Genomic DNA, 27765 nt, shown 5'->3' on the forward strand with positions numbered 1-27765 from the left:
GGTTGATCGTGATTCCAAGTCTTTTGCTGCTGTATCTGAGCTGAAACCTTATGGAAATGATGTTACCATTACTAAACAGGAGTGCAGAGGTTACCTTCATAAACGTATGGGAACAAGGCTGCGTCGACTGAAGACCACAATGAAGGGCCAAGTACTCAGTGATAGAAAACCTTTGGGTGGAGCTAAAAGATTGACAGGCGAAGTAATCAACAGATTGCAGAGAGACTATGGACTGGCAATAAGACAAAATACTCACAGTGTTGATGCAATGGAAAAGGCTGTAATGGCACTTTACTATCTCACCCTATCGACTGACGAGGAACCACTACATGGACTATGCCCACAGGGACCCAATTCCAGGGGCAAGTACAACAAATATCAGGAATCTGAACGGGTATAAAAGCATCATCACAGTCTACCAGAAACTGTCATGAAGGCTATAAAACTAATTTTCAGAGATCTTTCTGCAAACTGAACTTTTGAAGAAATGTCTCCATGGACGTACACGATATCAAAATGAGACTGTGAATAATGTAATTTGGACCAGAATACGGAAAAATGTGTTTGTGGAAATTCATACTCTTCATTTTGGAGTATATGATGCCATTGCTACGTACAACAAAGGTAACATTATAAAGTGGAATCTGCTGCAGAAGTTGGATGTGATGCCCGGAAAGTACATGGTGAGGGCAATGATGTCGATAGACAATGAGAGGAAACGGGATGCTGATAGGAAAGAAAAGGAGTGTGAGAGGCAAGCCAGACAAAGAATGAAAGGTGCGAAAAGAAGGCTAGACGGGGAGATGTCTAGTGACAATGAAATCCCCTCTTATGATGCTGGACTCAACTAAAATGTTAGTGAAACTCGAACTCGTTTTCCACAAGTTCACTTTTTTGCCATATAAGAAACATTTTCTGCTAAACTATTAGAGATAAAGTCTTAAAATTTTCAAGGAATGTAAACAGTGCCAATATACACCTTGTATCATAGCCTTTATGTGATACATAATTGATAACAGATTTTATTTCAAAGATAGTATGCCAAAAAATGTGTCAATTATTTTCTGTAACAAAATAATTAATATCTTCAAAAAAAACAAATAAATTAAAATCCATATGGTACATGGTATTAAATATATGTAATATTATACTGTAAAAGTTTCATCATTCTGGTGTAAATAGTTCATATGAAAATGTTCCTTACATTTAACATTGGAGGTATAGGTCGTTCCGGGTCCCCTTAATGCTGCAAAGTTTGGTAACCATTCCGTAATTAGCTCCCGTGTTATAACGTGTTAAACAGGGAAAGTTTAATTATAACCACCCGGCAGATGCCAGTGAGCTGTACCTTGGGCTTGACGGACCAGATCTGCTTGGGCAGCAGCTCCACGGGCAGGTGGCTCTTGATCAGCCGTGGCGGCTTCATGCCTCCGACCACGTCCACCGAGTGCGGCGGCTTCTTCACTGCCTGAGGGATGATCGCCGACACCCTGAAAATGCCACGGTGACGTCTGAGCGAAATTCACTCTATTTTCGGCTACGCTCGTTTGTCTGGTGTTGGACTTACTCCAGGAAAGGAAATCTGTCGATTAGCGGTACTTTCTTCGCCTGGTCGAAGTCCAGGTGGTTCATGAGCAGCCACACCAGTTCCTGAGACCACGTGGTACCTGCAACAATCACATCACACCGTGAACTATTCACACTGTTGCTGTTGTTGTTGTGGTCTTCAGTCCTGAGACTGGTTTGATGCAGCTCTCCATTCTAATCTATCCTGTGCAAGCTTCTTCATCTCCCAGTACATACTGCAACCTACATCCTTCTGAATCTGATTAGAGTATTCATCTCTTGGTCTCCCTCTACGATTTTTACCTTCCACGCTGCCCTCCAATGCTAAATTTGGGATCCCTTGATGCATCAAACTTGTGCCACAAAATTCTCCCCAATCCTATTCAATACCTCCTCATTAGTTACGTGATCTACCCACCTAATCTTCAACATTCTGCTGTAGCACCACATTTCGAAAGCTTCTATTCTCTTCTTGTCCAAACTATTTATCGTCCATGTTTCACTTCCATACATGGCTACACTCCATACAAAAACTTTCAGGAACGACTTCCTGACATTTAAATCTATACTCGATGTTAACAAATTTCTCTTCTTCAGAAACGATTTCCTTTCCATTGCCATTCTACATTTTATATCCTCTCTACTTCGACCATCACCAGTTATTTTGCTCCCCAAATAGCAAAACTCCTTTACTACTTTAAGTGTCTCATTTCCTAATCTAATTCCCTCAGCATCACCCGACTTAATTCGACTACATTCCATTATCCTCGTTTTGCTTTTGTTGATGTTCATCTTCAAACTGTTATCAGTCCACAACTCGTGGTCTAGTGGCTAGCGTTGCTGCCTCTGGATCACGGGGTCCCGGGTTCGATTCCCGGCCACTTTGGGGATTTTCTCTGACTGGAGACTGGGTGTTCGTGTTGTCATCTTTTCATCACCATCATTATCATTCGTGACAGTGGCTAATTGGACTGTGTAAAAATTGGGACTTTGTACGGGTCTAACATTCTGCGTGATGTCTGTTTGTTTTATATCGTGTCTCCCTACCACTTTCGCGCAACGACGCTCTGAGCGTGTTTTTTAGGGAATTGACTAGTTTGAACCTGGGACCTGTTGCTGGTAAGGAGACGCCAGACCACACATGACATGTAGAATTCAGAAGAGTTCAGTGAGACTAGCGATAAGATAACCAAATACTTAATGATTTCAGCATCATCTCCACTGCACTCCCTGTAAAAGAATCTTAATACTGACTAAATTTAGTGGAAGAGGTTCAAGGCTTTCCTATTTTTAGTTAGCGGGTAAAATAACATCGAAAAAGCAGTTAAGTTTACCACTGGAAATTTTATTCTACTCACAAAACATTGTTTATAAATTGCACTATTGATAAAAGGAAGCGTTTTAATACAGGATGGTAAAAACCAACTGCGTTCAACAAAAAAGGTGAACGAATATTCCCTGAATGGGTTTCCAAGTTCTACAATGGATCGAAGGATGACCTATGCCATATCACATCTATAATCTAGGTTTGAATTAAGTTTCACAAAAGAGAAAAACTATCAATATGGTCTACAGTGACCGTCAATTATCTTTAATTACTTATCTAACGTCGTAAATTACAGTGGCTGATGTGGCTTTTCAAGAACTATATAACAGAGAAATCATCGCGTTTCAGATTTTTACTTCAAGTGGCAAATGTGAACACCATGAGCTTTAATTGACGATCGACACTAGTATTACGCAAAAAGGGGGTGTAACAGATCAGACTTCTGCAGTTCTGAGTGAAGCTTTATGCGCTGTTATGCGGCATCGCGTGCGTTCATTACCTTGTCGGTGATTGCGGCAGCGTCAGGGCGGCGGCTGGCAGCACAGCTCCGCTCACCTCGCCATCTCGTAAACAACTCCTCTCCTAACTTCTCCTTACTACAATTTACCGAAGTTGGTTTAAAAAAACTATCCGGCTGTGTTTTCATCTGATCAATCAGGGTCCCAATGTTAACCTTAAGCTCCGCCTACAAAAATTCTGTTTATCCAATGAGAAACGTTATACTTTTCATGGTGGGTCAATGTTTTTAAAGTTTGCAACGTAACACAGGCACGAAAAAGTCTCACGCTAAAACTTGCAGCTGGTGTGGTCCTTTTAGCGTTATCGTAAGATCTCTACTGTTCTTCTGGAGGGCTCTATCTTCTAACATGGGCTGGGGGTGGTCCTAACGGTTAGCTGGCAACGTGGGTGTCTGTCCCTTATCATAGGGCCTTCTAACTTGATATGGTTCTGCTCTTGGCTTTTGTTCTCGTTTCTTCCCTTGGAACTCCGTATCTTACAGCGGGAAGGTATGACATGCATTTAGGCATTCTTGTGTTAGTCTGTTGTATTCAATTTGCTCACTCGTTACTCGTATTACTTTGGTCAATTTAATGTCACGATTTATTCGGAGCTATGTGACATACTACTGGATTTGCTTATCATGTCAGTGTTTTCATGGAAGATGTTGGATTTGCCTGACACCTTACATGGGTGCTGATGACCGCGCAGTTGAGCACTCCACCAACCAAACATCATCATCATCATCATCACACTGTGATCATTACATAGTTGATGAAAACAAATCAAATGATATTCTGCAGAGCACCTTCTAGGTAGGGCAACGACAGCTATGAGTAATCATCTCGGGTATTAATAAATCGATTCAGCTATATTTAGTCCTTTACTTTTGGATCACTACCGATTTCATGACATTATCTTCAGGAGAAACATCTGTATAACAAAAAAATCCAGAAGGAATAAAACCGTGGAACACCTACTGATTTGATAATTTCCTAAAATTATTTTAAGAGTTTAAAAAAATTTAAAAACCTTTTGAAAGGAGGGTGTAAGATAAACGTCAACAAAAGCAAAATGAGGGTAATGGAATGTAGCCGAATTAAATCGGGTGATGCTGAGGGAATTAGATTAGGAAATGAGACGCTTAAAGTAGTAAAGGAGTTTTGCTATTTGGGGAGCAAAATAACTGATGATGGTCGAAGTAGAGAGGATATAAAATGTAGACTGGCAATGGCAAGGAAAGCGTTTCTGAAGAAGAGAAATTTGCTAACATCGAGTATAGATTTAAGTGTCAGGAAGTCATCTCTGAAAGTATTTGTATGGAGTGTAGCCATGTATGGAAGTGAAACATGGACGATAAATAGTTTAGACAAGAGGAGAATAGAAGCTTTCGAAATGTGGTGCTACAGCAGAATGCTGAAGACTAGATTGGTAGATCACATAACTAATGAGGAGGTATTGAATAGAATTGGGGAGAAGAGGAGCGTGTGGCACAACTTGACTAGAAGAAGGGATCGGTTGGTAGGACATGTTCTGAGACATCGAGGGACCACCAATTTAGTACTGGAGGGCAGCGTGGAGGTTAAAAACCGTAGAGGGAGACCAAGAGATGAATACACTAAGCAGATCCAGAAGGATGTAGGGTGCAGTAGGAACTGTGGGATGAAGAAGCTTGCACAGGATAGAGTTGCATGAAGAGCTGCATCAAACCAGTCTCAGGAGTGAAGACCACAACAACAACAACAACAACATTGAAAATGTTTAGATGAGAAAATTTAAATATTTGTACTCACATAACTAAAATACTACCGAACGAGGTGGCGCAGTGGTTGGCACACTGGACTCGCATTCGGGAGGACGAAGTTCAAACCTGCATCCAGCCATCCTGATTAGGTTCTCTGTGATTCCCCTAAATTGCTTCAGGCAAATGCCAGGATGGTTCCTTTGAAAGCTCACGGTCGACTTCCTTCCCCAGCCTCTACCTAATCCTATGGGACAGATGACCCCGCTGCTTGGTCCCCTCGCCTAAAACAGTCAACCCACCAACTAACTAAAACATTAGAGCTTCACAACAAAACACCGGTAAAAGACGGTACGTCATTGAATAAAACAGCCGGATCCCAATCCAATATGGTGGATTAGTCCTAAACAAATTATACTAGCGTGATTCATTTGTGAGATGAAATTAAATGAAGAACTATTAAAATCTGATTTGTGTCTAGCATGAAAAACCAAGAAGTGGGCGCAATAAAATGGAGGGATGTTCCACCTGGACGAGAACCGACAAGTAAACAGTTACTGACGTAAAGTGGAACCTGAAAACCTCACATTCCGCTTCCCTGGTTTATACGTAATAGAAGAGGCGATAAGACTGCGTGCTGTGTCTTCCTGACGGCAAGACAGTTCACAGCTTGCCTATAGGACGTCTCGCTCATGCAAGTGGTCTTTTGGCGGACGCACAAAATTACTGACCACTAACCTTAACACCAATTTGCTGTATAATTTTAGAACATATTCTGAGTATTCTGAGTGTGAATATAATAAATTTCCTTGAGGCCGAAAGGCGTCTGCATGGTTTTAGAAAGCATCGCTCGTGAGAGACCGAGCTTGCCCTCTTCTACATCTACATATACAGGGTTACTCTGAAATTCACACTTAAGTGCCTGGCATAGGGTTCATCGAACCATTTTCATACTACTTTTCTACCATTCCACTCTCGAATGGCGCGTACGGAAAAGGAACACCTAAATCTTTCCAATCGAGTTCTGATTTCTCTTACTTTATTATGATGATCTTTTCTCCCTACGTAGGTGGGCGTCAACAAAATATTTACGCATTCGGAAGAGGAAGTTAATGAATGAAGTTTCGTAAATAGATCTCGCCGCAAAGAAAACGCCTTTCTTTCAGTGACTGCCACCCAAACTCGCGTATCATATCAGTGACGTTCTCACCCCTGTTGTGCTATAACACGAAACGAGCTGCCCGTCTTTGCACTTCCTCGATGTCCTCCGTCAATCCTACCTGTTAAGGAACCCACACCGCGCAGCAATATCCCATCAGAGGACGGACAAGGGTAATGTAGGCTGTCTATTTAGCGGGTTTGTCGCATCTTCTAAGTGTTCTGCCAACAAAGGGCAGTCTTTGTTTCGCCTTCCCCGCAATATTATCTATGTGGTCTTTCGAATTTAATTTGCTCGTAATTGCAATTCCTAGGTATTTGCTCGAATTGACAACCCTTATATTTGTGCGCTTTGTCTTGTAGCCAAAATTTATCGGATTTCATTTAGTACCCATGTGGATGACCTCGCACTTTTCTTTGTGCGAACTATGGACGAAAGGCAACAAGCAGATTCCACATTCCTAGATTTCCGGAATGCATTTGACACGCTGCCTCACTGCAGACTGTTAATGAAGGTTCCGACGTATCTGAGTAACTTCAAGACTTTTTAGTAACAGAACTCAGTACGTTGTCACCTAAGACAAGGGTACCGTCAGGAGTGCCCCAGCGAAGTGTGATAACACCCCTATTGTTTTCTATATACGTAAATGATCTGGTGAACAGGGTCGGCAGCAACGGAGATTGATTGGTGATGATACTGTGTTGTACGAGAAGGTGTCCAAGTTTAGAGTCTGTAGGGGGATGCAAGACGACTTAGACAAAATAGCTAATTGGTATGATGGACGGCAGCTAGCTCTAAATGTGGATGAGTGGGGAAAACAAACCTGTAATGTTCGGACACAGCATTAGTTGTGTCCTGCCTGATACAGTCACATAGTTTAAATATCTGGGCTTAACGTTGCAAAGGAATACGAAATCGAATTAGCATGTGAAGACTACCGTAGGGTAGGAGAACGGTTGACTTCAGTTTATTGCGAGAATTTTAGGAAAATGTGGTTCATCTGTAAAGAAGCCGCTAGTGCGACCTATTCGTGAGTACTGCTTGTGTGTTTGGGATCCTTACCAGGTCGCATTAAAAAAAAAAAAAAAGACATCGAATCAATTCAGAGGTAGAATGATAGATTTGAAAATGCGCCTCTCGGGTTTGCTACTGGATCATATTGTGTAAATTACACAATATTTCATCGATGCAACTGCTCGACATCTTCAGGTGGTGGTAGCTGTTGCTACCACTGTTGCAATACACGTCTTGCAACAGAGACAGCACCAGCTATCATCACCTGAAGATGTCGAGCTGTTGCATCGATGGAATATGGGGAGATTTACTACAATTCACCGGGAAACCCGAGAAATGTATTCGCAACAGATCCGTCGGGAAAGCCTTGAAGAGTCACAATACTAGATTTATTACCAATGGGTTCCAGCACCACGGAGATGCTTTGGGAGCTCAAATGGAAAACCGTGGAGGGAAAACAAGCGTTTTCTTCGACGAACAGTTTTGAGAAAATTTAGAGAACCAGCATTTGAAGCTGACTACCACCAACTTACATTTAGCTTCAGGGCTACGAAGATAAGATACGAGAAATTGGAGCTCATGTGGAGGCATATGTAAAGTAGTTTTTCCCTCTTTCTATCTGTGAGTGGAACAGGAAGGGAAACAGCTAGTAACAGTACACAGCAACATTCACCATACACCATATGGTAGCTTGCGGAGTTTGTATGTAGTTGAAGATGTATTCATGGCTCTTTGCAAGAGACTTCAGGAACGAGCAAAATTGCTGACCTTTCCCTTGGCAACCTGTGGGATACTAGGTGCTGTCGGAGGACGCTCTTTTCCATTAAACTATAGACAAAGTGTTAACATTGTCTTCAGTAATTGACTGATGAATGCACTTACCAAGCAGCACCAAATCTTGTGGTAGACTTGATTGTAGGATATGACTTACTAAGAGAGATGAATGAAATAATAGACTTTGCCTCCAGTAAAGTGATGTTAACGAAAGATTGAACTCCCGTAACACTTAGTTCAAAATGACAAATTACGTGGATTCTACTGTCAAGGAATCATGATTAAAATGATGACTCGTGACAGATAGAAGAAGGACCTGCTAGTGTTTCTGTTTTGAGTGTACGTGAGCAAAAAAGCTGCTAAATCGAATGTTGTAGTGCCAGAACAACATTAGGAATTTAGAGGTATGGTTCACCACGTGCTAGAGAAGTATGTGCCTAGCAAAAATATCCACCGTGGTACAACAAACATATTAGGAAGTTGCTGAGAAAGCAGAGAATATTTAAAACTAGCCACTGCCCCGCTGGCAAACAGAAATTATGCGAAATGAAAGCAGCTGTCAAAAGGTTGATGTAAGATTCATTTAATGAATTTGAAAGCAATATTTTATCTGCAGATTGTAAAAATAACCTCAAAACATTTTGGTCGTGCGTAAAATCTATGAACGGTACAAATAATTCAATGCCTTCTCTTGCTGACAGTACAGGTGTCAGGCAAATCCAACACCTTACATGAAAACCCTGACATGATAAGCAAATCCAATAGTATGTCACATAACTCCGAAGAAATCGAGACATTAAATTAACCAAAGTAATACGAGTAACGAGTGAGCAAATGGAATACCACAGACTAACACAAGAATGCCTAAATGCATGTCATACCTTCCCGTGAGACAGACGCAGTTCCGAGGGGAGAAACGAGAACAGAAGCCGAGAGCACAACCGTGTTAAGCTAGAAGGCCGTACGATAAGGGACAGACTGGACACCCACGTCGCCAGCTAACCATTAGGACGACACCACCCCGCATGTTTTAGCGTGAGACTTTTTCGCGTCTCTGTTACGTCAATGACTACCCCCCAGCCCATGTTAAAAGCTAGAGCCCTCCAGAAAAACAGTATAGATCTTACGATAACACAAAAAGGGCCACTACCACCTGCAAGTTTTAGCGTGAGACTTTTTCGCGTCTCTGTTACGTTAGGACCACCCCGCAGCCCATGTTAAAAGATAGAGCCCTCCAGAAGAACAGTAGAGATCTTACGATAACGCTAAAAGGACCACACCAGCTGCAAGTTTTTGCGTGAGACTTTTTCGTGTCTCTGTTACGTTGCAAACTTTAAAAACATTGCCCCACTATGAAAAGTGTAACGTTTCTCATTGGATAAACAGAATTTTTGTAGGCGGAGCTTAAGGTTAACATTGAGACCCTGATTGGTCAGATGAAAACACAGCCAGATAGTTTTTTTTAAACCAACTTTGGTAAATTGTAGTAAGGAGAAGTTAGAAGAGGAGTTGTTTCCGAGATGGCGAGGTGAGCGGAGCTGTGCTGCCAGCCGCCGCCCTGACGCTGCCTAAACACCGACAAGGTAATGAACTCACTCGATGCCGCATAACAGCGCATAAAGCTTTACTCAGAACTGCAGAAGTCTGATCTGTTACACCCTCTTTTTGCGTAATACTAGTGTCGATCGTCAATTAAAGCTCATGGTGTTCACATTTGCCACTTGAAGTAAAAATCTGAAACGCGATGATTTCTCTGTTATATAGTTATTGAGAAGCCACATCAGCTACTGTAATTTACGACAAGTTAGATAAGTAATTAAAGATAATTGACGGTCACTGTAGACAATTTTGATAGTTTTCTCTTTGTGAAACGTAATTTAAACGTAGATTATAGATGTGATATGGCATAGGTCGTCCTTCGATCCATTGTAGAACTTGGAAACCCATTCAGGGAATATTCGTTCACCTTTTTTGTTGAACGCAGTTGGTTTTTACCATCCTGTATTAAAACGCTTCCTTTTATCAATAGTGCAATTTATAAACAATGTTTTGTGAGTAGAATAAAATTTCCAATGTTAAACTTAACTAGTTTTTCGATGTTATTTTACCAGCTAACTAAAAATAGGAAAGCCTTGAACCCCTCCCACCAAATTTAGTTAATATTAAGATTCTTTTACAGGGAGTGCAGTGGAGCTGACGCTGAAATCATTAAGTATTTGGTTATATTATCGCTAGTCTCACTGAACTCTTCTGAATTCTACATGTCATGTGTGGTCTGGCGTCTCCTTACCAGCAACAGGTCCCAGGTTCAAACTAATCAATTCCCTAAAAAACACGGTCAGAGCGTCGTTGCGCGAAAGTGGTAGGGAGACACGATATAGAACAAACAGACACCACCATGAATGTTAGATAACGGATGATGATAAACAGAAGGCCGAAATTCTAAACCTAGATTTCGAAAACTCGTTTAGTGTAGAGGACTGCAGCCCTATTTCCCCTTTTCAGTTATCGAACAAACGCAAGGATGGCTGACTTAGTGTTTAGTGTATCTGGGATTGTTGAACAGTTAAGATCCTTAGACGCCAGGAAGGCATCTGGCCCAGACGGTATCCCCGTAAGATTATATGTTGACTATGCTACAAATATAGCTTACAGTTCGTTAGTTCATCCAGTCTTAGACAATTTTTAGTCTGTATGGGACCGTTACCATTTCGGCTGATTCAAAGGATTGAGAAGGTCCAAAGAAGAGCGGCAAGATTCGTGACTGGGACATTTAACCATTGCGAGACCGTTACAAATCTCACAGAAAGTTTGAAGTGGGAAACACTTGCAGATAGACGACGCTCTAAACGGAAGGGAGTGCTCACTAAATTCCGAAATCCGATCTTCGCCGAGGATGTAGACCATATATTATTACCACCAACTTTCAAATTGCGCATGATCACCATTCAAAGATAAGGGAAGTTAGAGCTCACACTGAGGCGTTCAGGTAGTTGTTTTTCCCTCGCGCGTTTCGCGAGTGGAACAGGAGGGGGGGGGGGGGGGGGGGAGGAGAGGGGAAATATTACTTTGGCGCAAATTGTGCCCTCCGCCACACACCGCTAGGTGGCTAGCGGAGTATGTATGTAGATATGTAGATACGACAATTACTACAGGATTATGCTACTGGATTGGATAACAAACCAGGTGTAATAAAAGGATGCCTTCTAACTGTGACACCGCATATAACTTACTATCACAGGTACTACTGCATCCACAGGGCGCTAAGATCTGCCACTAACTCTGAAATCAAGCGAATGCTTATCTAGCGCATTGCAGACCCATCAGATAGTCAAAATTGTAGTCCATTTCTGATGGTACAAAATTAGACGGAAGTGTTGGAGGGATACAAATAAAGTCATTATTCCTGTGAGGAATTCAAAAATTGCGTGGTGTTAAAATTTTTACAAGTACATTTTGCAAGAAGTTTTACATTTGGACTAAAGAAAATACACTGCATTTATCCACTCAGGGTGCAGTTAACATTTTACTGATTTACCGTTTGGCCTTAATGTTAGCTCTTGTGTCTTTATTTCTGCACTAGACACGGTCATGGGTCATGAGCTACGTGGTTTAGTAATGCTGTTAATAGATGAGAAGTTAATTGCAACCCAAACTTGGCAGTAACGTGAGAATGCTGGAATTGTCTTAACACACACTGCAAAATATCTATATGTTGCTACAAACTTAAACAAGTCAGAGTTTGCCCTCATAGGGATTAACTTCATGGATCAATGCCATATACAAATCAATTAAAAGGATTTTTGGGATTAGCTTTGTTCTACCTTGTTCCCACTCAAGCCTTAAACTCTGAGACATAGTTCAATTTGAAGAAAAAATGTCATGGCAATCGATGTACATGTAGACTCATGATTGTCAGTTGGCATTTGACAAAATCAAAACTGCAAATATTACACTACCCAGATATAGCGCTACTTTTTGGACTAATGATTGATGTGTCATCATATGGATTAGGATCATTCATGCTCCAGGTTCAATTAGTTAATGGATCACTCATCTTGTGTGCATAGCATTTGCCAGCTGAGCTCTTGCGAACTGTGAACGTTTGTACACTACTACAGGGCTAGAAGCACTGGCAGCTCTATGGCAGTTTAGTAAGTTTCATTATTATCTTATATTATACCAAAGTATTCTATGATCACTGAGCTTTTTGTGTGCCTGTAAATTTCTTCATCCACACTCAGCCAGGTAGATACTTATTTTGCAAGGATATCAAGATCACATACGTGCACGGCAAGGAAAATATCATTGCAGATGCACTGTCAAGACTCTCTAAAGGATTGAAAGACACTACTTGGGATGAGGAACAGACGTCAGAGTCTAAATTTTCGCTTATGAAGGATAATGAGAAACGTAGATACTATCTCACAATGTGTAAGAACATGACAGATCCACAGTGGAATGTTATCATCCAACAAATTCAAACAAGCTACAAACCAAAGATTGCACAGTAATGCATTATTTCACTGGAGGAGTCCTCATACAGGGCATTGATGTGTTTGCATTCCGAATGAGTATGTTAAAAATTAATTTGGTATATATGGTACACTCTTTATATAAAAGGTGTCCCATTTGTCTTGACCACCCTAAATAAATGTTTGTCAAGGTGCAAATTGCAAAATGTTTCAAGCCTATTTTCTTTAGCCATCAGGGGGAAATCAATTAGCATTACTGTCTTCGTTGTAGCTTTGTTTTTACAAAGATATGAACAGTGTTATGATTTTTCTAAATGGCACTCTGTATTTTGTATTCGGTAATTCATTTCCTCTTCTAAAGACCTATTCAAAAATGTATCACAGTGTACCATTCACTGAAACACAACGTCATTAAGAACATAACACAACATTGACTTTGAGCCCGGGATCACAAACTTGTCCACTTGCTGGAGTTGTCAGAAAACAGATGAAAATCAAGTAAAACATAACACAAAATTGACTTTGACTCTCCTGTACCATTGCCCAGGAGCAGAACATTCAAAGGTGCTCAAAGTGGTGACCCTGGACACCGATACACTGATGCACACGTTGAATGAAACAATTATTTACTGCTTCCAGTGTTGCCTGCTGAAGAGAATTACAAGCAAGCACGATACGTTCCCGCATGCCCTCTGGAGTTGTTGGAATATCGCGATAGACAACGTCTTTAATGCATCCCCAAATAAAAAAAAATCCAGAGGATTTAATCAGGAGACCTAGCAGACCAAGTAACTGTTCCTCCTCGGCCAATCCATCTGGCAGGATACCTTCGGTTCAGAACACGACGTGCCCGCAAGGCATTATGTGCTGGACATCCATCGTGTTGATACCAAGTAAGCATTCTGGTTCTTAGATACACTTCATCCAGAAGAGGAGGAAGAATTCGTCTGAGGTAGTTGCCATACGCTGTGCCGTTTAGACTACCACTGATGAAATAAGGGCCAATAATTGTAGTATCAAGCATCCCACACCCGAATTGAACACTCCATTGACACTGATGTTCCACCTCTTTAAACTATCGTGGGTTGTTGCTGGACCAATAATGCAAGTTCCTTGTATTTACCTGTCCATTGTTTGAGAAGGAAAATTTATCGGTAAATAGAACACTGGAGAAGAAGTTCGGGTTGGTGAGGATTTGCTGCTGTGTCCACTGACAAAACTGAACACGTTTCTGGAAATCATTCCCATGCAATTCCGGATGTAGGTTACATGATAAGGATGGAACCGGTGACGTGTAAGAATACGATACAAACTAGTTTTAGGATTCGTGTTCTAGCTGCCGTGTGCTCACATGTGGATTCATAGCAACGTAGGCGAGGACAGTAACTTTGGCAGCTTCGTCTGTGCGAGTGCTACGACGGTAGCGTTGTCGTGGGTTGAAACTTCCCGTTTCCTGAAGCGTCGTAACAAGACTAGAAAACATCCGTCGGGAAGGTGGGTTCTTGTCAGGATATTGCTCTCTGTACAGTTCCGCTGCCTGCGTAGCATTTCGCCTAGCTTCAACAACAACAATAAAAGAAACGTTATGTCGATGCAGTTTGTAGGAAGGACAGCGTTTACTGTATGCCTACTCTACACAACAGTATTTAAAAGGACTCAACCAGTGTACTAAACGTACCTGTACATAAGAAAACGGTATTGCAATTACTGTTCTGATAACTTACATCCCCCACAGATGAGTAGCATTTCTACTTTCTCTTCGTTGGAGTACATTCTACTCACACAACTCTTCAACTGACGATGGTTGACGGAATGATGGTTTACATTTGTCCTCTGTCAATGTAAGCACGTGGACGTATTCCGTTACCCCGAGTACCTGCACTAAGCGCTAGGAACATCAACATCAATATTGTGTTATGTAACTAATAACGTTGTGTTTCAGTGAATGGTAGACTGTGATACGTTTTTGAACAGGTCCTTATGAGAGGAAATGAATTACCGAATAAAAAATACAGAGTGCCATATAAAAAATCATAACACTGTTCAAATCTTTGTAAAAAACAAAGCTACAACGAAGGCAATGATGCTAATTGATGTCCCCCTGATGACTAAAGAACGTTTGCTTGAAACATTTTGTAATTTGCATCTGGACAAACAGTTTTTTAGGATGGTCAAGATAAATGGGATACCCTGTATAGTATAGGGTCTTTGTGAAATCTTTCTGTACACAAAGAAGATTGGAAGATATTGTCACATAAGAAAGCTCCAGAGAATCGTGCAGCATCTACTGTGGAAATTTCAGTTGGGTGAAAAATTTTAGAGTACAGTGCCTTCGTCCGAAATGCGAAAATAATGAGTGGTTCAGTTTGAGTTAACGTCCAAACATTAGAATACACCACTTGTGAAAATTTAATGATTTACAATGACATGACATTCAAGCGAAGCGATTTGACTTCAATATACCGGGTGATCCTCCCCCCATGAACCATGGACCTTGCTGTTGGTGGGGAGGCTTGCGTGCCTCAGCTATACAGATAGCCGTACCGTAGGTGCAACCACAACGGAGGGGTATCTGTTGAGAGGCCAGACAAACGTGTGGTTCCTGAAGAGGGGCAGCAGCCTTTTCAGAAGTTGTAGGGGCAACAGTCTGGATGATTTGACTGATCTGGCCTTGTAACACTAAACAAAACGGCCTGGTACTGCGAACGGCTGAAAGCAAGGGGAAACTACGGCCGTAATTTTTCCTGAGGGCATGTAACTTTACTGTATGATTAAATGATGATGGCATCCTCTTGGGTAAATTATTCCGGAGGTAAAATAGTCCCCCATTCGGATCTCCGGGCGGGGACTACTCAAGAGGATGTTATCAGCAGAAAGAAAACTGGCTTTCTACGGATCGGAGCGTGGAATGTCAGATCCCTTAATCGGGCAGGTAGGTTAGAAAATTTAAAAACGGAAATGGATAGGTTAAAGTTAGATATAGTGGAAATTAGTGAAGTTCGGTGGCAGGAGGAACAAGACTTCTGGTCAGGTGACTACCGGGTTATAAACACAAAATCAAATAGGGGTAATGCAGGAGTAGGTTCAGTAATGAATAGGAAAATAGGAATGCGGGTAAGCTACTACAAACAGCATAGTGAACGCATTATTGTGGCCAAGATAGATACGAAGCCCACACCTACTACAGTAGTACAAGTTTATGTGCCAACTAGCTCTGCAGATGACGAAGAAATTGAAGAAATGTATGATGAAATAAAAGAAATTATTCAGATAGTAAAGGGCAATGAAAATTTAATAGTCATGGGTGACTGGAATTCGGCAGTAGGAAAAAGGAGAGAGGGAAACGTAGTAGGTGAATATGGATTGGGGCTAAGAAATGAAAGAGGAACCCGCCTGGTAGAATTTTGCACAGAGCAAGCTAATACTTGGTTTAAGAATCATGAAAGAAGGTTGTATACGTGGAAGAACCCTGGAGATACTAAAAGATATCAGATAGATTATATAATGGTAAGACAGAGATTTAGGAACCAGGTTTTAAATTGTAACACATTTCCAGGGGCAGATGTGGACTCTGACCACAATCTATTGGTTATGACCTGTATATTAAAACTGAAGAAACTACAAAAAGGAGGGAACTTAAGGAGATATGACCTGGATAAACTGAAAGAAACAGAGGTTGTACAGAGTTTCAGGGAGAGCGTAAGGGAACAATTGACAGGAATGGGGGAAACAAATACAGTAGAACAAGAATGGGTAGGGATGAAGTAGTGAAGTAGTGAAGGCAGCAGATAATGAAGTAGGTAAAAAGACGAGGGCGAGTAGAAATCCTTGGGTAACAGAAGAAATATTGAATTTAATTGATGAAAGGAGAAAATATAAAAATGCAGTAAATGAAGCAGTCAAAAAGGATACAAACGTCTCAAAAATGAGATCGACAGGAAGTGCAAAATGGCTAAGCAGGGATGGCTAGAGGACAAATGTAAGGATGTAGAGGCTTATCTCACTAGGGGTAAGATAGATACTGCTTACAGGAAAATTAAAGAGACCTTTGGAGAGAAGAGAACTACTTGTATGAACATCAAGAGCTCAGATGGAAATCCAGTTCTAAGCAAAGAAGGGAAAGCAGAAAGGTGGAAGGAGTATATAGAGGGTCTATACAAGGACGATGTACTTGAGGACAATATTACGGAAATGCAAGAGGATGTGGATGAAGATGAAATGGGAGATACGATACTGCGTGAAGAGTATGACAGAGCACTGAAAGACCTGAGTCGATACAAGGCCTCCGGAGTAGACAACATTCCATTAGAACTACTGACAGCCTTGGGAGAGCCAGTCCTGACAAAACTCTACCATCTGGTTAACAAGATGTATGAAACAGGCGAAATACCCGCAGACTTCAAGAAGAATATAATAATTCCAATCCCAAAGAAAGCAGGTGTTGACAGATGTGAAAATTACCGAACAATCAGTTTAATAAGCCACAGCTGCAAAATACTAACACGAATTCTTTACAGACGAATGGAAAAACTAGTAGAAGCCGACCTCGGGGAAGATCAGTTTGGATTCCGTAGAAATGTTGGAACACGTGAGGCAATACTGACCTTACGACTTATCTTAGAAGAAAGATTAAGGAGCGGCAAACGTACGTTTCTAGCATTCGTAGACTTAGAGAAAGCATTTGACAATGTTGAGTGGAATGCTGTCTTTCAAATTCTAAAGGTGGCAGGGGTAAAATACTGGGAGCGAAAGGCTATTTACAATTTGTACAGAAACCAGATGGCAGTTATAAGAGTCGAGGGACATGAAAGGGAAGCAGTTGTTGGGAAGGAAGTGAGACAGGGTTGTAGCCTCTCCCCGATGTTATTCAATCTGTATATTGAGCAAGCAGTAAAGGAAGCAAAAGAAAAATTCGGGGTGGGTATTAAAATCCATGGAGAAGAAATAAAAACTTTGAGGTTCGCCGATGACATCGTAATTCTGTCAGAGACAGCAAAGGACTTGGAAGAGCAGTTGAATGGAATGGATAGTGTCTTGAAAGGAGGATATAAGATGAACATCAACAAAAGCAAAACGAGGATAATGGTATGTAGTAGAATTAAGTCGGGTGCTGCTGAGGGAATTAGATTAGGAAATGAGACACTTAAAGTAGTAAAGGAGTTTTGCTATTTGGGGAGCAAAATAACTGATGATAGTCGGAGTAGAGAGGATATAAAATGTAGACTGGCAATGGGAAGGAAAGCATTTCTGAAGAAGAGAAATTTGTTAACATCGAGTATAGATTTAAGTGTCAGGAAGTCATTTCTGAAAGTATTTGTATGGAGTGTAGCCATGTATGGAAGTGAAACATGGACGATAAATAGTTTGGACAAGAAGAGAATAGAAGTTTTCGAAATGTGGTGCTATAGAAGAATGCTGAAAATTAGATGGGTAAATCACATAACTAATGAGGAAGTATTGAATAGGATTGGGGAGAAGTCTGTGGCACAACTTGACCAGACGAAGGGATCGGTTGGTAGGACATGTTCTGAGGCATCAAGGGATCATCAATTTAGTATTGGAGGGCAGTGTGGAGGGTAAAAATCGTAGAGGGAGACCAAGAAATGAATACACTAAGCAGATTCAGAAGGATGTAGGTTGCAGTAGGTACTGGGAGATGAAGAAGCTTGCACAGTATAGAGTAGCATGGAGAGCTGCATCAAACCAGTCTCAGGACTGAAGACCACAGCAACAACAACAACATACCGGGTGATCAAAAAGTCGGTATAAATTTGAAAACTTAATAAACCACGGAATAATGTAGATAGAGAGGTAAAAATTGACACACATGCTTGGAATGACATGGGGTTTTATTAGAACCGAAAAAAAGTTTACAAAATTTCCGACAGATGGCGCTGTGCAGCAAAACGTCAGTGACTGGGCATGACAATCGTGTATAGGGGTTGGGTTGATTGCGGGTGGACACCAGACAGCGAGGTCATCGGTCTCATCGGATTAAGGAAGGATGGGGAAGGAAGTCGGCCGTGCCCTTTCAAAGCAGCCTTCCCGGCATTTGCCAGGAGCGATTTAGGGAAATCACGGAAAACCTATATCAGGATGGCCGGGCGCGGGATTGAACCGTCGTCCTCCCGAATGCGAGTCCAGTGTGCCAATCGTGTATCGAAGGAGCTGTAAGGAGAGAGAGAATCAGATGCGCCGGCAGTCGCAGCATGTTGACGTTACCTGAAAAGGTGCTTTTAGCGATGCTGTATTGTTAGAACGGGGTCTGTCCTAGTTGAGCGTTACGATCCTATCGCCATAGGAAGGGGATTAGAATGGGTAAAGGTCCGTTGACAAATGTAGCTGTGGCGAGAATGATTTCGAAGTTCGAAGCCACGGGTTGTTTAGACGATAGACCCCGTAGTGGCCGACCGAGCACAAGGCGTAATGCTGCTGAGACAGTTCAGCAAGAAATGGAGACTGTAGCGGGTTCGTCTATGCACGGGGAAGTCAGCGCTCGTGCAGTCGCACGTCGCACCGGAATTCCATACACTACTGTTTGGTTGGCACTTAGGCGTACCCTCCGATGCTATCCGTACAAAATCCATCGGCATCTTGAACTGTTACCTGTCGATTTTGTGAAGCGGAGGGCATTTGCGGTGTGGGCGTTTCAAAACATGGCGGAAGATGACGATTGGTTGAGTAACGTGTTGTGGACCGACGAAGCTCATTTCAGGCTCCGAGGGTCTGTCAACGCCCATAACTGCATAATTTGGGCTACCGAAAATCCTAGGACTATCGTGGAAACTCCATTGCACGACGAGAAAGTCACGGTATGGGTTGGATTTACCACATCTACCGCTATCGGGCCTTATTTCTTTGAGGAAATGCGTGATTCTGCTTTTGTAACGGCTACCGTGACGGGTGAGAGGTACGCCGATATGTTACAGAATCCCCAGCCTGGCTCATAAACACCTGCTGGGACGTACGATGTTTATGCAGGATGGCGCTCCACCCAGTACTGCTTTACGCGTGAAAGTCCCTTGCGCCCGTCGTTTGGTGGTGATCGTGTGCTCAGCCGTCACTTACATCATGCTTGGCTTCCCATGTCCCCAGACCTCACTCCGTGCGATTATTGGCTTTGGGGTTACCTGAAGTCGCAAGTGTATCGTGATCGACCGACATATCTAGGGATGCTGAAAGACAACATCCGACGCCAAGGCACCATAACTCCGGTCATGCTTTACAGTGCTGTTAACAACATTATTCCTCGACTACAGCTATTGTTGAGGGATGATGGTGGACATTTTGAGCATTTCCTGTAAAGAACATCATCTTTGCTTTGCCTTACTTTGTTATGCTAATTATTGCTATTCTGATAAGATGAAGCGCCATCTGTCGGCCATTTTTTGAACGTTTGTATTTTTTTGGTTCTAATAAAACCCCATGTCCTTCCAAGCATGTGTGTCAATTTGTACCTCTGTGTCTACATTATTCCGTGATTTACTCAGTTTTCAAATTTATACTTACTTTTTTATCACCCAGTATGACACTGATTCTGACTGATCACATAGTGGTTCGAACCATGGCGCTAGGGAATTTTTGCACTCCATCATCACAGAAGAAGATTAAGTCGTTAATATCAATGTTATGGTTTCTTTGCCTACGGCCGAGGAAAATGTAAAATACGTAACTGGATTTTATTAGCTATTATCAAAGTACATAGAACTGTACACTTAGTCCATAATTAACAAACTTGTCGGCAATTACATTCCACTCTTTGTGAAGCCACTGATATTTTTGTCTGACAGAGCTACTAACTTCATGGGATAGAGATGGAAAAGATATTTATAGGTCAACAAGATCAGACAAATCTTAATTTCAAAGTTTGGTCCTGAGAATAATCGCATTGTAAGATTATTTCGTTAACTAATCAGATTAACGGCTAAAGCTCAACGAAGAAAGTAGTTCGACCAACAATTTAAAAGGACATAGAAACACGTCGTGGGCACAAAGGTGTTGCTGAACTGTCACCCAGAGTCTTCATTTCTTTTCTATTCCTTTCACGAGGGTTCGGCGCTGTTACTATTGAATTGGCAGTGTTAGTGGCAGAGAATGGCTGGATGCCCTTCCTGCCGCCACCCCAAACCCCCGGGACAAAATGAATGTACCCCCAGCAGTCTACGTCTACTGTAAGCTGTGGAATAGGGCGAACATTTTCAAGTCCCTCCGTGTCATGTAACTGAGGCGGAACGTGGGGCCCAGGCCTGTATTCACCTAGCAGGATGTGGAAAACCGCCTAAAAACCACATCCAGGCTGGCCAGCGTACCGGCCCTCATCGTTAATCCACTGGGCGGATTCGAACCGGGGCCGGCAGGTCTACCTGGGTCCAGAAAGCAGCGCATTAGCGCTCTCGGCTACCCTGGCGGGTAAAGTCTTCTCTTCTCAAAACGAAAAAAACAGTGGCAACTTTTATACCCAGCTTTCATACTTCCGTCCTTACGAAATTACAAACAATCCTGTTGGAAGAACATCCGCGGCTGAGCATTATACCGGTGGTTGAAAATACTGCTTCAGTTGTAATTTTTTTATTATTATCCCATGACCAGTTTCGGGCTGTTATAAACCCATCTTCAGGTGTTGTAGCTGTGGTGTAGCCCCCAAGTACCACGGTGGATTTGCACTAGGCGCTATGTGCTCCCTGTCCTGCGGTCGTAGGTAGCACACTGTGCTTAGTACACGTCCACCGTGGCTCTTGGGGCCACAGCACAGTTACGACACCTGAAGATGAGTTTATAACAAGCCGAAACCGGTCGTGGGGTAATAAAAGAAATCTACAACTGAAGCGGTATTTTCAACCACTGGCCTTATGAAATTGTCGCTATACGGAATCCTGGTGTGTATGTGTTACATTATCCCACTAGTCACAAAGTTAAAGGGATGTAACCCCCCTCCAAAAGATTTGAAGTGATGCAACTCATGAGACTGACACACTATGTGCACAACATTTTTCATTAGAAATAAGGTTTAGCAAACGGTTTGAGGTAGCGTCAACTTTTTTTTTTTTGCTTTCTCTGTCTGTCAAAACTGACAAACACAGAGATGGACAGTAGTTAAGATGGTGCTATGTGGAAGGAATGGCTTGACGAGAAATCAGCTGTCTCTTAATAAATTTTTGAATTTAACTTTTGACTCAAAAGGCTTAAATTCGTCTTTAGAATGGCGCAATGCCACTGATCATTACGTTATCATATGTAGTATGTAAATAGAATCTTATGAGCATGTAGCAATGTTACAGAGAATTCGTTTTACTTTATTTTCTACGTAATTTTAAGTCAGTAACATTAAGGTTTACCAGTCAGTGAAGATTTACGTAACCTGTTCCTACGTAACCTACACACAGCATATGCACTTCTTACCAAATTACGACACATATCATTTCTTTCTTTACCTTATATATCTCTCTATTAAATAAAAGACAGTTATTCCACGGTGAGTTATCTTTCCTTTTTCTTTGGCTATTTGTTCTCTTTAGTTTCCTTTCTTTTTTGAAAGGGAACCTACCTCTCTAGGAAGAGTCAGCAGACATTTGGACTCAGTGTTTGCACCGAACAGTTTTGTGTTGAAATTTTGTGTGCAATAATGTTCAGGAACGCATAGTGATGTGTGTAAGCTTTATGCAAGTTACTAGTATGAATCCTGTTTTGATACTAGCGTGCCATCATATGACGCAAATGCTAATTTTGTGATATTTGAACAACTATGCGATCAGTCAGAACGCTAAATCAATGTCATATATTGAAGTCAAATCGCTCCACTTTAATTAAACTGGGTTGTCATGCAATTGCAGATCATTAAATTTTCACAAGTGGTGTATTCTAATTGTTGGACGTTAACTCAGACTGAAGCAGTCATTATTTTCGCATTCCGGACGAAGGCGCTGTACTCTGAGATTTTTGCTATCTATGGATTCCGGACGTAACGTATCGACTTGTCCATCAACCATTCAGTATCCGGAACCCAAACCGAATCCTTATCTCTAAGGACCACAGATCCATTGAGTGACAATGGAATCTATTCAGAACTAACCCATCTCTTACAGCCCCAGTTTAACAAACTTCATTTGCAAGTGCTTGATACTGCATTACGACTGTCCCCTGTCTGATAATGGAGCTATCCAGACAAGGAAAGTTTCCAGAGATTCCTGTATAATCCAGAGTGAATGTTGCTCTGCATATCCATCGCCATACTTGAGTGAATTATTATCTGATGCAGATTTCAACCTCCATCTCACCAACTCTACCATTACCATTCGCCGTTTCAATGACTGAAGACCGATGTCATCCTTAAAAAACGTACAGTGGAACTGAACTTCATAAAACGAAATACAGTAACAAAAAACTTTTATGCATTGACCTGTAAATTTTAATTTGTTTTTTCAAAGAACTATACTTTCATATACCGTTTAAGAAGGTACTCACCAGACAATACATTTTTATCTATGAAACTCATCTGCAAGAGGAACATTTAAAATTTTAACAACTTCATTTCACAATGATAATCTTCTCAATGAAGCAGCATCGAAAATCTATATTCTTATTTAATATTTTCTGTGTTTAAATAACTGTATAATCAACCGTATATTTTAACACACTTCACACATTGCAATGGTCATTGCTGAAGGCCTCGATGAAGCTTTTCCTGGTTTTCCCATTCATTCATGCTCAATTGAGGAGGTAAGCTATAATCCAGGACAGTCTATTCCAGCTTTCAGAATTATAATCAAACATAGTTAGTTGTACACTACACAACCAACACTTACAATTACAGTCACAATAGATACAGTGTGTACAGTGCCTATTAAGTGATGCATAAATTATACTAGATACTATAATTAAATGTAACATACAGAGCTGTATAAATCTGTTACATGACATTGATATGAGTGATTAGAGATGAGCAAAGCAGACATTATGAAAACTCGTTAGCATTACAAAAGTGATCTACATATGAAAAAAAATGTGTCACTTCAGTTAATAATTGAAACGTGAACTCAGTACTGTTTTGTGCTGGAGCGCAACATTATAGCTCATTATGCTCTCGTCCTGAGGAGGCCTATGAAATGTAACATATATGGACTGTGTTATATGTGTTAAATACTGTACCATATGTAAGAATCCGAGGCGCCACTAATAAGTGGCAATGTTATGAAGCTGAGACATGATTATGAAAGGATATCTTTGACTCGAGGAACATGATAGCGAAGTAATAAAGGTAATTTTTTGTTCTATGTATTAATCAAGAATTCGAGAATAAATCGATGTTCATCACAGAACAATAAGTGAGGCTGGATCTCAACTACCATCACATCAAGTCATTTCTAATCTTACAGACCAGTCAAAGAACTTCTGCAAGGACGTGGCGTCGGGGAGAAGGTAAGAGACACTACATACTCATAGACTCAGCACGAATTCAGTTGACTGCGAGACTAAAACTGAGTAGCTCTTCGCCGAGATAATGATAGTCGACGCTTTTTGACACATTCACTTGATCTTTACAACACATACGGCGAGTTTAGTTGGGTGGATTTTCAGACGGATTACTCAGCATTACAGTATACAACACAAAATATAACATGTAAAACTGAATAAAGAAACAAAGCCAATAACAAGAATATATTTTAGATGGAACTGTAGAGGCAGTTGCATGCATGACAACGAATGTTAAAAGGATTTGAGATGACATTTAGCGTAAGTATCAAATGACGATCACAACTTCGAAAAAGGAGAGGGCCATATTGGCAATAACAACTGATGGAAAATGAGGGAGAAAGATGGAGAAATTAAAGTAACTAGAAAGTTTGATAAAGGAGAATGCAAGGTAGGACAGAGGTATAAATGAGCATATCAGACAAGCAGAAGCATCCCCGAAGAGTGTTAGAAGAGTAATATCGAGCAAAGGGGTCCCCACAGCAAAGAGATTGTATATCAGGCTTGCTATGAGCCGAATCTGACATGACTCAGATAGATGGAAGCAAAGTACAAACTAGTGAAATTAAATTCTTGATAAATACACTACTGGCCATTAAAATTGCAACACCAAGAAGAAATGCAGATGATAAACGGGTATTCATTGGACAAATATATTATACTAGAACTGACATGTGATTACATTTTCACTCAATTTGGGTGCATAGTTCCTCAGAAATCAGTACCCACAACAACCACCTCTGGCCGTAATAATGGCCTTGATACACCTGGGCATTAAATCAAACAGAGCTTGGTTGGCTGCCCATGCAGCTTCAACACGATACCACAGTTCATCAAGAGTAGTGACTGGTGTATTGTGACGAGCCTGTTGCTCGGCCACCATTGACCAGACTTTTTCAATTGGTGAGAGATCTGGAGAATGTGCTGGCCAGGGCAGCAGTCGAAAATTTTCTGTATCCAGAAAGGCCCGTACTGGACCTGCAACATGCAGTCGTGCATTATCCTGCTGAAATGTAGGATTTCGCAGGGATCGAATGAAGGGTAGAGACACGGGTCGTAACACATCTGAAATGTAACGTCCACTGTTCAAAGTGCCGTCAATGCGAACAGGAGGTGACCGATACGTGTAATCAATGGCACCCCATACCATCACGCCGGGTGACACGCCAGTATGGCGATGACGAATACAAGATTCCAATGTGCGTTCACTGCAATGTCGCCAAACACGGATGCGACCATCATGATGCTGTAAACAGAACCTGGATTCATCCGAAAAAATGACGTTTTGCCATTCGTGCACCCAGGTTCGTCGTTGAGTACACCATCGCAGGGGTAACCGCAGCCACGGTCTTCGAGATGATAGTCCATGCTGCTGCAAACACGTCGAACTGTTCGGGCAGATGATTGATGTTTTGCAAACGTCCCAATCTGTTGACTCAGCGATCGAGACGTTACAACCATGTGGATAAGATGCCTGTCATCTCGACTGCTAGTGATACGAGGTCGTTGGGATCCAGCATGGCGTTCCGTATTGCCCTCCTGAACCCATCGATTCCATATTCTGCTAACAGTCATTGGATCTCGACCAACGCGAGCACCAATGTCGTGATACGACAAACGGCAATAGCGATAGGCATAAAGATGCATGAGATACATGGGAACGAGAGCGGGGGGGGGGGGGGGTGGAGGGAGATGAAGATTAAGACCAAGAGAAAGGTAGGAGGAGATTCGATCAAGGTGGAGATGGTTCCAGATAGACCTGTCTAGCGGCTGGACACTGTAAAATTTGATGATGATGATGGCGCTGATATCATTGTACTCTTTACTTGTATCTACCATGTATGAACAAAGGTTATGGCGTTTGATATGAGCAACTTCTGAGCGCACACTCACCGCACTTTGGGAAGGTGATCACCCAGACATCATCGGGCCTGACTTGGAAGTCAAGGATTTTGGGCAAGTCGTCCTTGAAGCCAGCCGGCTGCACGTGTCCTGGGGGCGAGATCTTGACGTAGCCCTCATCGTACTGGCCCCCCATGCTGTCCTTGAACTTGAGGGCTGCCGGTGACGTCAGCAACTCCGCCTTCACCGACGACATGCTTGCTCAACTTCCTGTGTGAAAACATTCACGTATAACCATTCATTATAGACACGGCAATTAATACAGAGGCATTTTGCACCCTGACTCAATTACATACTGCAGGATTGAAGTACGGTGAAAAACGTGACATTGCTGTCGTAAATCGCGAAGCAATATTATTTCATTCTTCTTCCATTATTATGAGGCTATTTTACTGTACGTACAAGACAGATTGTCTAGGAAGGAATGCGTTCCATTTATCTCACTTAGAAGGTGCGCTTCTCATGTGATCTCAAGTTCCTGTTTGTTGGCAGAAGTTAATCAATGAATCTCGTTAGGAAAGGGAGCCTCCCCAGAGAGGTGGGAAGTTTTCGTGCCACAGTCGGCATCCTGTTTTTGTCGGCAGAGCCTGAGGGCAGAGGATGCTGTGTCGCCACGCACCCCAGGCAAATTTTGAAAAATGGCGGAAAAAATTTACAAAACACACATAAGGGATACGGTAATAAGAAACATAAAAGTTCTCTCTCCCCCACCCTTTAATTCAGTCTTTTTCTTCTTTTCAGTTTTTATGAAAAGGTTCATTTTTCAAAGGCATCTATTACGACAGAAATTATTTTCTGAGAAATTGTGCTCAAAGAAGATGACACAGAAGTTGCAGCATTAGAAAATTGCAGCGAAGTGCAGGAAGATCTACAGCGGATAGGCACTTGGTACAGGGAGTGACAATTGACCCTTAACATAGACAAATGTAATGTATTGCGAATACATAGAAAGAAGGATCCTTGATTGTATGATTATGTGATAGCGGAACAAACACTGGTAGCAGTTACTTCTGTAAAATATCTGCGGATCGATTTGAAGTGGAATGATCATATAAAATTAATTGTTGGTAAGGCGGGTACCAGGTTGAGATTCGTAGGGAGAGTCCTTAGAAAATGTAGTCCATCAACAAAGGAGGTGGCTTACAAAACACTCGTTCGACCTATACTTGAGTATTGCTCATCAGTGTGGGATCCGTACCAGGTCGGGTTGACGGAGGAGATAGAGAAGATCCAAAGACGAGCGGCACGTTTCGTCACAGGGTTATTTCATAAGCGTGATAGCGTTACGGAAATGTTTAGCAAACTCTAGTGGCAGACTCTGCAAGAAAGGCGTTCTGCATCGCGGTTTAGCTTGCTCGCCAGGTTTCGAGAGGGTGCGTTTCTGGACGAGGTATCGAATATATTGCTTCCCCCTACTTATACCTCCCGTGGAGATCACGAATGTAAAATTAGAAAGATTCGACCGCGCACGGAGGCTTTCCGGCAGTCGTTCTTCCCGCGAACCATACGAGACTGGAACAGGAAATAGAGGTAATGACAGTGGCACGTAATGTGCCCTGTGCCATACACCGTTGGGTGGCTTGCGGAATATAAATGTAGATGTAGATGTAGACATGCATCTTCTAAGCAGCATAGTCAGCTTTCGAGACATTCTATCTCAAAGATTAAAAATCTATTAGCATATTAGCTTGGCATAATAACATTATTTCACCTTTCCAATGCGGATTTCGCAAAAGTAGTTCCACCAGCGATGTCATGCATGACTTTCTTGGCAGATGCGCAAGTTTAATAGATCACAAGCAGCTGGCAGTAGGCATATTTCATGATCAATCAAGAGCAT

General features: G+C 41.8%; 1 protein-coding gene across 1 annotated transcript in view; it reads right to left on the reverse strand.

Moving 5' to 3' along the window:
* LOC126291795 (luciferin sulfotransferase-like) overlaps nt 1-27765 on the reverse strand; it is a 97397-nt gene that overhangs the window by 44713 nt on the left and 24919 nt on the right. The window contains exons 2-4 of the mRNA XM_049985491.1: nt 25917-26135; nt 1568-1667; nt 1349-1490 (exon numbers count right to left, since the gene is read on the reverse strand). Of these exons, the coding sequence (XP_049841448.1) occupies nt 1349-1490; nt 1568-1667; nt 25917-26121 (447 nt within the window). The 5' untranslated portion in view covers nt 26122-26135. The remainder of the gene's footprint in view (nt 1-1348; nt 1491-1567; nt 1668-25916; nt 26136-27765) is intronic.

Source organism: Schistocerca gregaria, chromosome 9 (assembly GCF_023897955.1).
Source record: "Schistocerca gregaria isolate iqSchGreg1 chromosome 9, iqSchGreg1.2, whole genome shotgun sequence".
In the NCBI taxonomy this organism is placed as follows: Eukaryota; Metazoa; Arthropoda; class Insecta; order Orthoptera; family Acrididae; genus Schistocerca; species Schistocerca gregaria.